This window comes from Filicampus tigris, chromosome 1 (genome assembly GCF_054856515.1).
Source record: "Filicampus tigris isolate MCC_2025a chromosome 1, RoL_Ftig_1.0, whole genome shotgun sequence".
NCBI lineage: Eukaryota > Metazoa > Chordata > Actinopteri > Syngnathiformes > Syngnathidae > Filicampus > Filicampus tigris.
The window spans coordinates 4,875,301-4,888,669 of NC_141217.1; the positions used below are offsets into that span (position 1 = coordinate 4,875,301).

Sequence of the window (13,369 nt, forward strand, 5' to 3'; positions counted from 1 at the left end):
AAACAAGCTTATTCTGGGGAACCTCCCTTTTGACCCATTGGAATTAGGGAATCACTGTCAAGATAATACGGTCTTCCGTCATGTGACTAAAATTAGGTTATCAAATACATGATCACTGACAGACATCATCCCGAAGACTGTATTTTAATACACTGAAGCGGCGATGTGGTGAAAGGTGACGTAAGACAGAGCTGCAGGAATGCTGGCACATGCGCAGAAAAATGACGGTGGATGGCTGGAACCGTTGCCTGGAAATCAGACGCCCTGCGAACGCCATTTTGGCTCGAACGCAATGAGAGCATTAAGTGTGGGTCGTTTCGCGGGGCGCCATTTTGGCTCACCTGGCTTTTGGGCGACTCATTTGTGGAACTCGGTGCGACTGCCAGCATCCAACTAACGGCGGATGTAACGTTTGAGGTGTCGGATGCAATTTGGGCGTTCACAAGAAGTATATACGGCGAAAGCGTCAGCGTTGTGATCGACTCAAAAGTGGAGATTTTCTGCTTGGGTTCGGGAAGCGGAATTTCCCATCTGATAGGTGTCGGTAGGGTAAAGCGTCTGAGATACTGGGCGTACACATTGCAATCAAACCAGGAGTCAACCGGCTATTCCATCGTCAGCTAGCCAATGAACCCAGAAAGCCAAGCATTTTGGATTAGCGACGTTAGCTTGCGGTGGAATTCAGCACAGAGGTCCGACCTGGAGGTCTGGGTGGATTTTGCCGATGGAGTCAAACACTTTGCACTATAATTCGATGAAATAATGCGGATTGGAGTCGTGCAATTGTTTCCCTGCAAAGGAGGAAAATCTCCAGCCCTTGCGGTGTGGTCTGTGGTTCCTGTTGAGCTAACCCGCTAGCTGGATAGCCCACTCGCAGGGATATCAGGACCACAGAAGGTGGGGCGGGCGAACTTGGACTCTTTAGTGACCGACGCTTTTATCTTCATCGCATTAGGGTCATACATTTCCCGGTGTCACCAACCTGCCATAATAACACCTGCGTTAATTGTGCAGATCCTGAACTATTGTGAAGGAGCTGTTTGTAGAGCTCCCCCGTTTGCCTTTGGACCATGGCGGACGACGACGTGCTTTTCGAAGATGTCTACGAGTTGTGTGAGGTGATTGGCAAGTGAGTACGCACACGGCACATGTTCATCTTTTTTTCCTTCTTCTTTTAACCAACTGTTGTGTCATGTTTGGTGTTGGCACAAAGTCTTGTTGGATTCTGGACTCTTACGTTATTCCCAATACGGTAGTGGCATCACTGCATCCCTATGCTGATATAAACTGACATGGACGGTTCGTGTGTGTGGGCGTGCGAAAGGAATCATGTGACTGCAAATTTGGGACGCAATGACACAGGATTACAATGCTTAGTTTCCAATTATCCTGGCTGCCCATTCAGCAGAGGCCAGTTTTCAAAAGAGACACTACAGCGCAACTGCAAAGTCTTTCTTCTAAACTCAATTGACAAATGCTATGCAAACGTCACAAACCAAGCGTCAAACCGCTTGGAATAATTACTTTGGTCCTGTGTGGTGGAAGATGGCTTAGAATTTGTGTTTGGAGTAGAGAGGACCCCTGCCCGTTGGAAGTGCCACATACTGTAGTAGATCTTAAGATCACTACACTTGTACGTAAGATCGAGACACTAGCCCCAGCAGCTTACCTGAGAGGGTTCCTTTGAAAAATGACCTTGAAGTTCCACCAGCCAACATGTTTAGTTGGTTTAGGAAAGCTGTGTAATAACTTTGCTGTAGAAGTTAGGACTTATGGAAAAAGGACTGTTAGAAATGTTGTTTCTTGGAAGGTGCTAGATCAGTGTGTTGAGTTCTGGTGTCTTGGAAGTGTTGCCGGAAGAACGAAGGGATAATTTTTCCTGAGCCCAGATACATGAGGGGAAGGCAGTCTGGGACCAGATTAATCAATAAAATGGAGAGTGGGATGGCCTTGAGGCTTAAGGTAGAAATAAAGTCAGGCGTTGACAATATCACTCGTTTCCCAGTTTGGGTTTTCCATCTTTCACCCCAGTACGGACAATAAAGAAAAAACTATTATTTTCATTTTTGGGGGGTTACTAGACCTATCTTTTTGATTTGTAGATGTTTCAGTTTCTATTGTCTCTAGTGCTCACAGTAGCACTGCAATTTTGACATGCATCCTCTCTGCTGCATGTTAATGCAAAACGGATAATATTACATTGGCTTGACCTTACTTCCACATTTACCAACCCAACAGGTCAGCTCCGTTGTTGTCATCTGAATAGGTCAAACTGCAGCGAAAATAACACCTCGATGTTTGAGTTGAGTCGAGTAAGTGATGAGAGGTCGTACCCTGTAACTTGTTCTTTTTCTTGTAATGTTCGAAGACAGACACATGCAGTATTGTTGTAGACACATGCCCGAGGGTGCAACGTAATCAGATTCCAGACCAATGACTTGTTAGTTGCAGTTTAGTATTCTACTGTGGAGCAAAATCATTGGGATTGGTTGTTTGAGAGAATTTAGCCTCCTTCAACTATTTCACTGTTGAGCTGTCCATAATGAACTACTGCTAAGGTGTGACACTGAATCACAACTCTGTCATCTCTCCTTTGCTTGTATGAAGGTGAGTTGATTCTTTATGCTTGCACTATAAAGAGACGCAGTATGCCGCGCAGCGAAAAGAAGATAATCTCCCATTATCTCCATAGTATGCAAGTAAGAACAATTAAAAACACAGATTTTGTGTGTGTATTTGAAGAACTCTATTGCAGTCATGCCTCTGACTTCAGCACAAGCAGATACATTTATTGAGTTGATCTCGCTGTTTGGACCACACTAACACAGGGACCTATGTTAGCCACAGTGAGGGAATGCAAAACTGACGCTCAAACCAACCTTTTTTTGGCTCTTAATGTTGAGTCTGCAGCAGCACGTGTTCTGTCTGTTTAGGCTAGAAAAAGAAATTGAGGAGTTGAAAGGAAAGTGCCCTCATGTCCGGTACATCCTTTTGCAACAAAAATACCTGCCATCCAGTGTTCGATTTAAAGTATAAAGGAGACCTTTGTCATTTTCAATTCTGGCAAGTCTTTTGATGGCTGCTGTTGTCCGGATGTGAGTAGTGTGTGGGCGTTTTGTATGATCCCACAGCTGCGGTCGTGTCTGTATGACATGTGGCCTCCTCGCTCCCTCTGGCACACTTTCTCTCTTAGTTAGTGGGCATGACTTGATAAATTTCATTTTGATAGATTTAAGTAACATTGTTTTTCCATACTCTGAAATAGTACCCTTTCTGTAGGTAGTCTGCCCCATTTGTAAATTGATTTTCAATTCATTCCCCATCATTTAGTCATGATTACAAATGTGACTTAAGGGAACAGACTGGTCAAAATTCATTTTCCAGTCGGTGTGTATCAGGAATGAAAGTGCAAACATCGATGGCATATGATTTCCTGAAAAAAAAGTTTAAGCCGATTGAGTATCAAAACAATGACATACCCTGAATGCAGCCACATTTTGGAAATTTTGGACCGCTTCACGTAATTCCTGTGACGTCACGCATGCTTTAATCTAGACTCTTCATATCGGACTTGTTTACCGGTCTGTTGTGCTATATAAATGCCTCCGGCGTTGTCAAGTATTCCTATAATCTCGACATCACTCTTACTGTCAGGTTTCATGTTCTTCCTAGGAGAAATGGGATGGGGGGAACATTAACAGCGCAATGACTGACACTGCGGTCAGCCTGCGAGCCTCCAATGCGACTTTTATCACAACTCTACGTCCGTAAAACATAACTGATTATCACTAAAACAAGTTTGTGGGCAAGTTTAGGCACGTGATAATCATTCTCTGAAAATATGAGAACGAAACTCGCGATATTTTCGACGATGGTCACGTCGGAAGTGTCGCCTCATTAATGGAAATATGCATATTAACGCTTACAACATGACTGGCTTCCAAAATATTGAGAGTTTCTTGCTAATATTTTCAGACTATTGTTATCATATTTTTATACATGTCCTCATACATTTTGATGACAATCTGACATGCTTTTTGTTCAATAAGTGACGGAACGTTGCCATTCCACGAGGCAAGTATGGACAGGCAACCTTATGACGTGACTATCATCCGAAATATTGCGAGTTTCATTCTAATATTTTCAGAGAATGATTAACACAGGCCTGCACCTGCGCACATCAATTCTGGTGATAATCAGTTATGTTTTACGGACGTTGAGTTGTGAGAGAAGCCGAATTGGAGGCTCGCAGGCTTACTGCAGAGTCAGCTACTGCGCTGTTAATGTGTCATTTTCCCCCCCGTTTCTCCAAGGAAGAACATGAAACCTGACAGTAGAAGTGATATCTAAATTATAGGAATACTTGACGGCACGACACCATCCAGCATTTTTATAGCACAATAGACTGGTGGTAGGGATGTCACGATATCCAAATTTGTCACGATATGATAATATCACGATATAAGGCTCACGATATGGTAATCATCACAATATTGTGGGGAGGTTGGCGATGTATAAAAAGCACACGATACTGTGTAAAAGCTGACGATATTGTTAAAAAAAAAAAAAAAAAGGAGCTTATATTTAAAAAAAAAACAAAAAAAACATTGCAATATTCTGTTTTTGTACATAATAACAGCATTCACAGAGAAATAGGCTTGGCCAGTAATGCACTACTATTGGCTCAGCACAGCAGCACAAAGTATCATGGTCTCGGCTGAAGCGAGCCGACGGAGATGTTGAAAAATATTTGCTGATATGACTGATTTATGGGGCATTTTATTAGTTAGAACATAGTTTTGTTAATATGAGCAATACTCTGCTTAATTTCTGATTAATTTGGTTGTGTGGGAATTTGTATGGTTTCTGTAGAGCACGATATACAATTACAAATAAAATGAACATGAGCAGTTGCACGTAAATGTCTCTACACAATGCTTATTATCTTGGGTACTAATTATACATATAGTTCAAATAGTACATTTAACATTAACCTCAATGTATATAAATGACCTAAAAAAAACTAATGATGAGGCACTTACTTGCTAATGCACGCACACATTGTGAATCGGGTGAATTTGTGGAGGAACTCAAATGTCTTATGTTTCCCTTCATAAAACATACATCAAATTAAACTGCACTAATAAACTAGCCACCAGAGGGTGCTGAAACAGCACAAATGGGAAAACAATTTGAGCTTTTAAACAGATTTGTTGCTATGAATGTCGTGACATGACGATGATGATATCGTGGCAATTTTAATATCGCAATATCACGATATTGCCGATATTGTGACATCCCTATAAACCGGTAAACAAGTCTGATATGAAGATTCGAGTGTACAGCATGCGTGACGTTACAGGAATTATGTGAAGCGGTCCAAAATGTCCAATATGGCTGAATTCGGAGTATGTCATTGTTTTGATACTTAGTTGACTTAAAACGTTTTTCAGGAAATCATATGTCATTGATGTTTGCACTTTATTCCTTATATACACTGACTAATTGAATACTGGAAAATGAATTTTGACCGGTCTGTTTCTTTAAGCATTAAAGCAGGTGTTGTCACACAACCCTCATTGGTAATGCGTTTTATACAATACAATACAATACAATTTTATTTACTACGTATATAGCGCATTTCATAACAGCTAGAGCTGTACCAAAGCACTTTACAAACAGTAGACAATAAATAAAGGGATAAAAGGCTGCAATATAGTAATAAAAAGTATTAATAAATATGAAAATGACATCAAAGTTGGTCAGGTAATGACCAATCACGGCTTACCTGTTTTCTGAAGCTGAGTCATGATTGGTCGTTATCTGAGCCCTGAGCATCTGTGTTTTCAGTCGACAGAAGTGACAAAATGGCCGCCCCCTGAGATGGATAGATTTTGCTGCTTCACTCATATTCTACAAACAAAATATTAATCAGTATGGCTTGTTTCAACAAGTGGGCCTGCATAGAACATATTCTTGAAAAAAGATATGCTTGGGTTGACTTCCCTTTAAACTACTTGCTTGCTTCTAGCCAGACTTTTGAGATTTACTTGCACAGGGATGCACAGCTGCTATAGCACTTTTACCTCCTGTGTGCAAAGGTCACTGTGGTTGTCAGATCATCAGAAGGGTTACCTGGTGGGAACAGTGTTTTACTGACCAAATTGTGCACATACTTGATGCTTTGTTTATTTGGTTCAGAGAGAAATGGTGATCAGAGGCAACTTTCAAGCTCAACAAGTGTGCTTTTCACTCGTTTGTCCACACTCTAAATAGTAAATGTGTGTCTGTCTGTCGCAACCCATATGCAATATGCCTACACTAGACACTTACACAACAACATTTGCCACCTCTTGGCTACCATTAGTGTGGTCACCCTTGCCTATGTCCCTATAATAATGCCTTTATTTCATTATTTACACCTAAGTGGCATACAACTGCTCTGTAATTCCCTTGGCAACAGTATGGCAAAACGTACGTATGCCAAACCTTCTCCATGGCTGTTGGCATATAATTATGAGCACATGAGTGATGACTACATAACCACATGCGTAGGTGTCTAATTAAATTTTTGTTTATTGTTAGGGGACCTTTCAGTGTGGTGCGCCGATGCATCAACAGGGACACCGGCCAGCAGTTTGCTGTAAAAATCGTCGATGTGGCCAGCTTCACCTCCAGCCCCGGCCTCAGCACTGAAGGTGAGAAAGCTGCAGACCTTGTTGCCATGCTTATACTTAAACCTTGAGCCTTGTGCACCTGGAAAAGCAGATGGGCTGGGTACCACCAATCTGGACACAAGGGCACTGAATAACTTGCCAGCAATGACACTTTGATGCCCAAATCTGAATTTTGCCTGTGTGTGTATCAGGTAGGCTATAGGGCCAGGACCTAATTTGTGTGTCTGCATGCACGTTAAGATCACATGCATGTTGGCGCTCGCTATGTGCCATCTGCAATGCCCCTGTCAGGGATTAGCTCCGCAGCCAGCAACAACAGCAAGAGAAGGAAATGAGTCCCCACGAGGAGAAATGCTTGCAGTTGCTGCTGGAGACTTAGCGCTTCACAAGTCTAACATCAACATAAATCCTCTAAAATTGTATGTTACTGTCATGATCTGAAAGCCCACCACACCGAGCAACATGGCCAAAACTGCTTTTCATGAGTGGCCGCCGCTCAGCCACTGCTTTTGGTACAACTCAAAATTTGAATGGCCCATGGACTAAATTGCAACGTTGCAGATCTAACAATCAATTATGCACATGAGCTTTCACAATAAGGAAAAATGTTTCGGGGTTTTCCGCATAAACAAGACTAAGCCAGCCAGCCGCCGCTTATCTGCACCAATACTGTACTGTATAGAACAGCGGTCGGCAACCCGCGGCTCTGGAGCCGCATGCGGGGCTCTTTCATCCTTATGTTGCGGCTCTGCGCGGCTTGGGAAAATAAAGTATAAGTGTCCGATTGAAGTGCATATTATTTGTCTCAAAAACATGCATCATGTCTTCTTAGTAAGTGTGGTCCTAGATTGGATACCTATCGGATTTTTTTTGCAATGCGACCGCAGTCTGAACCTCCAGGTCACATACATCCGACATTGACGTCAGGAGCCCAAAATGCGCTCGGCACGGGCGGAGGGATCAGTGCTGATAGCGACTCTGCAGTTGTTTTGAGCAACAGTATTGACGTTATATTTGATTTTAATTTAATCCCACTTGAAACATGACGCATAAAATGGACATTCATAGTAGTAATTCAGCCACGGTTCAGATCGATTCATTTTTTAGCACGGTTATGACGTGATGCCATTGTTAGTGATTCAACTCCGTACCTTTTTTAGTAATAGTTCAAAATGTATTCATTTAAAAAATAAAATTTTATTTTCTGAAACATGGGTGGACTGCATGGATTTCATAAGCAACATACTATTTTACAAGTGGAAAGATGCTAGGCCCTATTGTTCAGCCCTATATTCATGCTTTTTACACCTAATTGTTTGAGTTGAATCCATGTAAAAAAAAAATATATATATATATATAATATAACACATTTACCACACTGCACATTTTTGACGAATGTCAGTTTAACAGTCTTTGACCTTAAAAAGGGACATACCCCTAGATTTATAATTTGAGGTGGATTTTGCTGTAGAGTTGAGTAAAATTATCTAGGCTGAGTCAATGCGAGACTTAATGTTATATTCACATTGGAGTAGGGGTGGGCAATATGACGATATCAGATCGTTAAGCGTGTTCACGATCTCATAAAGCGGGAAGATCGTTTGATCGCCTCTACATGGCACATTCTATACAGTTTAGCTCTGTGGCGGCGCAAAGTCGCTGACTCGTATACCCGACCAAGCCTTCATAGCACAGCACACACAGTGCACCGTACGTGACACTCCCCGCCTCCCTGTTTGTTTGGATAGTGGGAAGCTATAGCGGAAAGTTGGTTCGATTGGGACGTCAGCGCAGACAGCCAAAGCAAACGGAGATCAGACACATGGTAGCCAGAGGCAGCGGCTAGCTCCAAGCTAAATGGATGGAAGATTGTTTATTTAAGAGGTGGTTGGCCCCTGATGAAAATATCTACACCGCCTGATGCAAAGTCTGCAAAAACACTTTTTCGTTCGGGACAATGGGTGTCAAAGTCGTCGAGTCGCACATGAGAGGAGAAAAACACCAGCGGTCTGTGGCAGCAGCTAGCAGGGTCCGGCTAATCCCGGCGCTTGTTGGCGACATGTTGGGATATTTCAGTGTAAGTGACGTTATTGTTTTAAATCGCATTCCATTATCCTTGTTGATGGGGCAGCGGAGCAGAATCAATAAATAGGTGTTATCGTAAATAACTATTGTCGTCGTCTGTCGTTTGTTGCCATAGCAAGAGTTTACATTCACGTAAGGGCTAATGAGCTGTAAATAGGGATGTTCAAAAGTAATAGACATCTGTTGACTTTCTCTTTGACATTTTTGTTTTTCAAATATTTTTATTATATGTGCATATTTTTTTAAGCATGGTGGTCGACCGGTTAGCACGTCCGCCTCACAGTGCAGAGATCGCGGGTTAGAATCCGGCCCCAGCCTTCCTGTGTGGAGTTTGCATGTTCTCCCCGTGCATGCATGGATTTCCTCCCACATCCCAAAAACATGCATGGTAGGCTGATTGGACACTAAATTGCCCCTAGGTCCGATTGTGAGTGTGACATTTTGTTTGTCTCTGTGTGCCCTGCGATTGGCTGGCAACCAGTTCAGGGTGTGTCCCCCCTACTGCCCGAAGTCAGCTGGGATAGGCTCCAGCACGCCCGCGACCCTTGTGGGGTTAAGTGGTTTGGATAATCGATTGATGAAAGGCTTGAGAAAGGCTGTTGTGAGGACTTATTATCAATGGAAACTGCTTTACATTAAATGTTGGAAGGTGTTCTTTTTTCATATTAGTCTCCTTATTTGAAAAAAAAAGCTCTTTGTTTACAGTGATTTTTTTTTTTTCTTCAACAGAGATTGTTGCAACATGTTTTGGTCTTAAATTACATTTTTAAGGTCTTAAAAATCATTAAATTTGACTTTTCAAAAAGTGCAAAAATCCTGTTTTTACCTTGCCGATGACATGATTCCTATTAAAACAGTGGAAAACGAGGGGTTTGAAAGACTCATCAAAGTACTTAGCCCGCGCTACGAGCTGTGTTTTTATGTTTATGTTATGTTTTCATTCACTGCACATTTTGATAAAAATTGTCACTTTTCAAATTAAAACCTGTTCAGAAAGCTTAGCTGCCTTAAAATGTCATTTTTTTTCTTTGAGTTTTATATACATTTTAAATATGTTTTATATGTTTAACATGAGGAAAATGATCAGAAATGTGCAAATTAGTCTTATAAAAAGATGTAAAAAAAGAATTGTAATTTTATTTTTAAAAAATCGTAATCGATATTTTTGCCAGATATTTTTGCCAGATCGCCCACCCCTACCTACATTGGAATATCACCTTGGATGTGATTACATAATGTGTCATTCTGTAAACGGAACTGTCACTACATTAATGCGACATAGTAGCAAGACATCATTTATAACGAACATATTGTTGTTTTTCTGAGCCTTTCTGGTTGCGTGCGTTTGTTATGACTGAGGCACAAATGATCCTGATAAAATCAAAATGTTCCTCACAAAATATCCACTAAAGATAGACCAATATGCTTTTTTCAGGGCCGATGCCGATGCCGATTATTAGTGATGAAGAAGGCCGATAACCGATATTTGAAGACGATATTCATTTGTAGAAAAAAGGGTTAAAATGGTGTCAAAATGTTGAAAAATTAAAACACCAGCACTTGACTTAGTTTAACCCTTTCATGCACAGTGGTCACTACAGTGGACAGCTATTTAAAAGTGTCCTTGATCGATACTTCGCTGCTCCACCAATTTCCTCAAAGCGCCGCTTCTCTGCGCAAATAGCGCACTCCCCCCCCCCCCCCCCCCCCTCTCGCCCAGCACCTCCTGCTACTTTGTCTCAGGCACACTTTTCGCCCCTCCCTGGCAGAGAGGGCGACGGGAGAGTGAGAGAGCGGCCGGAACCTAAAGCAATATAGAGCCAAACACGAAGCGGAGTGCGATGTGGACTTTTAAAAATTGTTTTTATAACAACAGAAAAGGACACTGCCAAGTGTGATTTGTGTAATAAAGTGCTACGCTACTGTGGTAACACTACTAATTTACACAAACATATGAAAAAAGCTCACCCTACAGAGAGCAACGAGCTGCAAGCGAAGTTGAGGGGGGAGATCCCCAAGCCAGAAAACCCCCGCGGACACAGAGACAACGTACTCTGGCAGAGGCTTTGCAGCCCCAAAAAATCTACAATAGTTGTTGTAGTAGAAGTGTTTCATTCGTGTCACATTTATAGTGGATTTTTTTCCTGATTATGAGCCCCTGTCCAGCCTATTTTAGACGTTTCCTTCGTCCAACACACCTGATTCAAATGATCAGGATCGTTATTTGGCTTCTGCAAAGCTTGCTGACGAGCTGATCATTTGAATCAGGTGTGTTGGAGGGGGTAGACATACAAAACAGGCTGGACAGGAGCTCTCGAGGACCGGACTTGGGCCGCCCTCCGCCCCCCCGCTCTATATAATGTCTGCGGGACCATCTGCTCAAGGTGGTGTCATGTTACCTCGCTTATCCATGGTTGCTGTACTGTACTGTACTGTACAGTGCTGTACATATTCTTTAATGCCCTCTGGTGGAGTGCAAAAGAGCAGCCGTTTTCCCTGCAAGGTGAAATCAAAATAAGCATTGGCATTGTTGAACCGTATGTTGTCTGTCGCTGTTGTATAATGTTGCCAACAATGTTACATTTTATTCCGAATATTTTCTGTGAAGGATTTGACTTAATTGCTTAAATTCTGCTTAGACCGTATGTGTTTACGTTGACATAAATTCACGTGCTTTGCGACTGTTCACAATTGTCTTGAGTCTCTTGATTTCTCAGTGATCGATGTCGAGTGATTGTAAGCAAGATTCAAAGCACATCCTGTCTCATTTGTCAGATCTGAAGCGAGAGGCCAGCATCTGCCATATGCTGAAACATGCGCACATTGTGGAGCTGCTGGAGACTTACAGCTCTGATGGCATGCTCTACATGGTGTTTGAATTGTGAGTGCCTACTTCACTCGTACAACTCATGTGAAATCTAATCTATATTTAGCCACTAAAGTGTCTGGAAGGTGAATTTAAGCCCTTGGCAAGAAACTACTGGAATTGTGCACCCACATCCTTTATGTGTGAACAGCTAATATTGGCATGTGGTATTTATTCTTAATGTCCGCATATATATAGTTTGCATAATACCAACTAACAATAATAATAATGAAATAAATCATATGTTGTGGGGAATTTAATTGTTCATTACCTTTTATAAAATTCTGATGTTACCTACTTGTGGAAGTAGATACCTTCCATAAATTAACACTGTGGTATTATAAAAGGTAATGAAAACCACTACTCTAACTTTGGATGGATGTTCCAGTTGGTTTGCCATCAAAAACTGCTTAAAGCCAAAATGTAACCCCACTATCCTTTTTTTCCTAGTATGGATGGAGCTGACCTCTGTTTTGAAATTGTGAAGAGAGCTGATGCTGGGTTTGTGTACAGTGAGGCTGTGGCCAGGTAAGACACCCTTCATCTGAGTGGTCTTATATTGAAGTGTGGAGGATTCCGACTAAAATTGGGCATACGCGCAACGACTGAAAATTGCATGTGCACCAAAATATTCAGACTTGTAAAATGGTGCGAACGTACGTTCTATGTTAGATCTATGCTAATGTTATATCTAAATGTCCACATTTCACATAAAAGGTGCACAGCAGCTCTTGAATAAAGACGCTTATCAACGAGCCTATTGGTAATGGTAGTTAACCATGACTCAAGGCAGTCAGTGAGCGGGGAAAGAAAGTACCAAAGAGTGTTACGTAGTCTTTCTTTTTTTTAAGTTGCTAGAAGGGTCAGTATAGTAAATAATGCAGGGAACGTTGGCTAATGTGGGACAATGACTCTGCTTTTGTAAACTCAATGCAATTTGCTCGCAAACATGCTAGTGGAAGCAGCGCATCTCAGCAGGTGGACCAGGGGTGCCCAAGTTCGGTCCCCTGCAGCACACTTGACCATCAGCCATCAAACCATCAGAATTATCAGGCTTTTGCAAACCTTGTCGATGAGCTAATTCATTTGAATCAGGTGTGTTGGAATAGGGATGCACCTAAAACTGGAGAAGGGCTCTTGAGGATTGGATGTTCAGCACTGAATCTTAAAGGTCGAGTGCAGATGCAAGTCGCTGTAAAGACATATTAAAAGGATGATTCCATTTTCACTAGTGGAGGCATCGCTTTGTCACATAGCCACTTAATTACAGTATACGTGTTTATTAGTGTGCAAAATCGCATGTCGCTAAACACAAATTCCAGTGTTATGAAAATGTGTCTAACAGTTATGTCGCTTTCTGGTATAATTCAAAACGGCTTGCTCAGAAACACGTTTTTGGAAATTGGCAGCTCACAAAAAAAGAAAAAATCATGCTTCAGTTTTACACTTCATGGATGGGCAGGCACTCCAGATATCCAACTATTTTAAAAGTCAATATTCCATTATGTAGCCACTTTAAAGTTAGACTAAGTAATTCACAGGTGTCATTAATCATCATCTACTTATTTCCTCGCAGCCACTACATGAGGCAAATTTTGGAGGCACTTCGCTACTGCCATGACAACAACGTCATACACCGTGATGTCAAGGTGAGTTGACAGACCGCTTTCTGCTACACCGACTACATTGACATCCACAAATTAATCAGGTTACCAACATAACGTTGCAGCTTGGATGCAAT

General features: G+C 41.8%; 1 protein-coding gene across 12 annotated transcripts in view; it reads left to right on the forward strand.

Moving 5' to 3' along the window:
• The first annotated feature begins 206 nt into the window (after nt 1–206).
• Nucleotides 207–13,369, forward strand: part of LOC147152567 (peripheral plasma membrane protein CASK-like) — a 49,947-nt gene continuing 36,784 nt past the window's right edge. For 4 of the 12 annotated variants that reach the window (XM_086048533.1, XM_086048535.1, XM_086048536.1 and 1 more), the window contains exons 1-5: nt 208–1,129; nt 6,586–6,698; nt 11,538–11,643; nt 12,079–12,156; nt 13,205–13,277. In XM_086048533.1, the coding sequence (XP_085904659.1) occupies nt 1,071–1,129; nt 6,586–6,698; nt 11,538–11,643; nt 12,079–12,156; nt 13,205–13,277 (429 nt within the window). In that variant the 5' untranslated portion in view covers nt 208–1,070. Of the gene's footprint in view, nt 1,130–6,585; nt 6,699–11,537; nt 11,644–12,078; nt 12,157–13,204; nt 13,278–13,369 lie in introns of all 12 variants that reach the window. The other 8 variants (XM_086048538.1, XM_086048541.1, XM_086048545.1 and 5 more) reach the window with 3 other exon arrangements.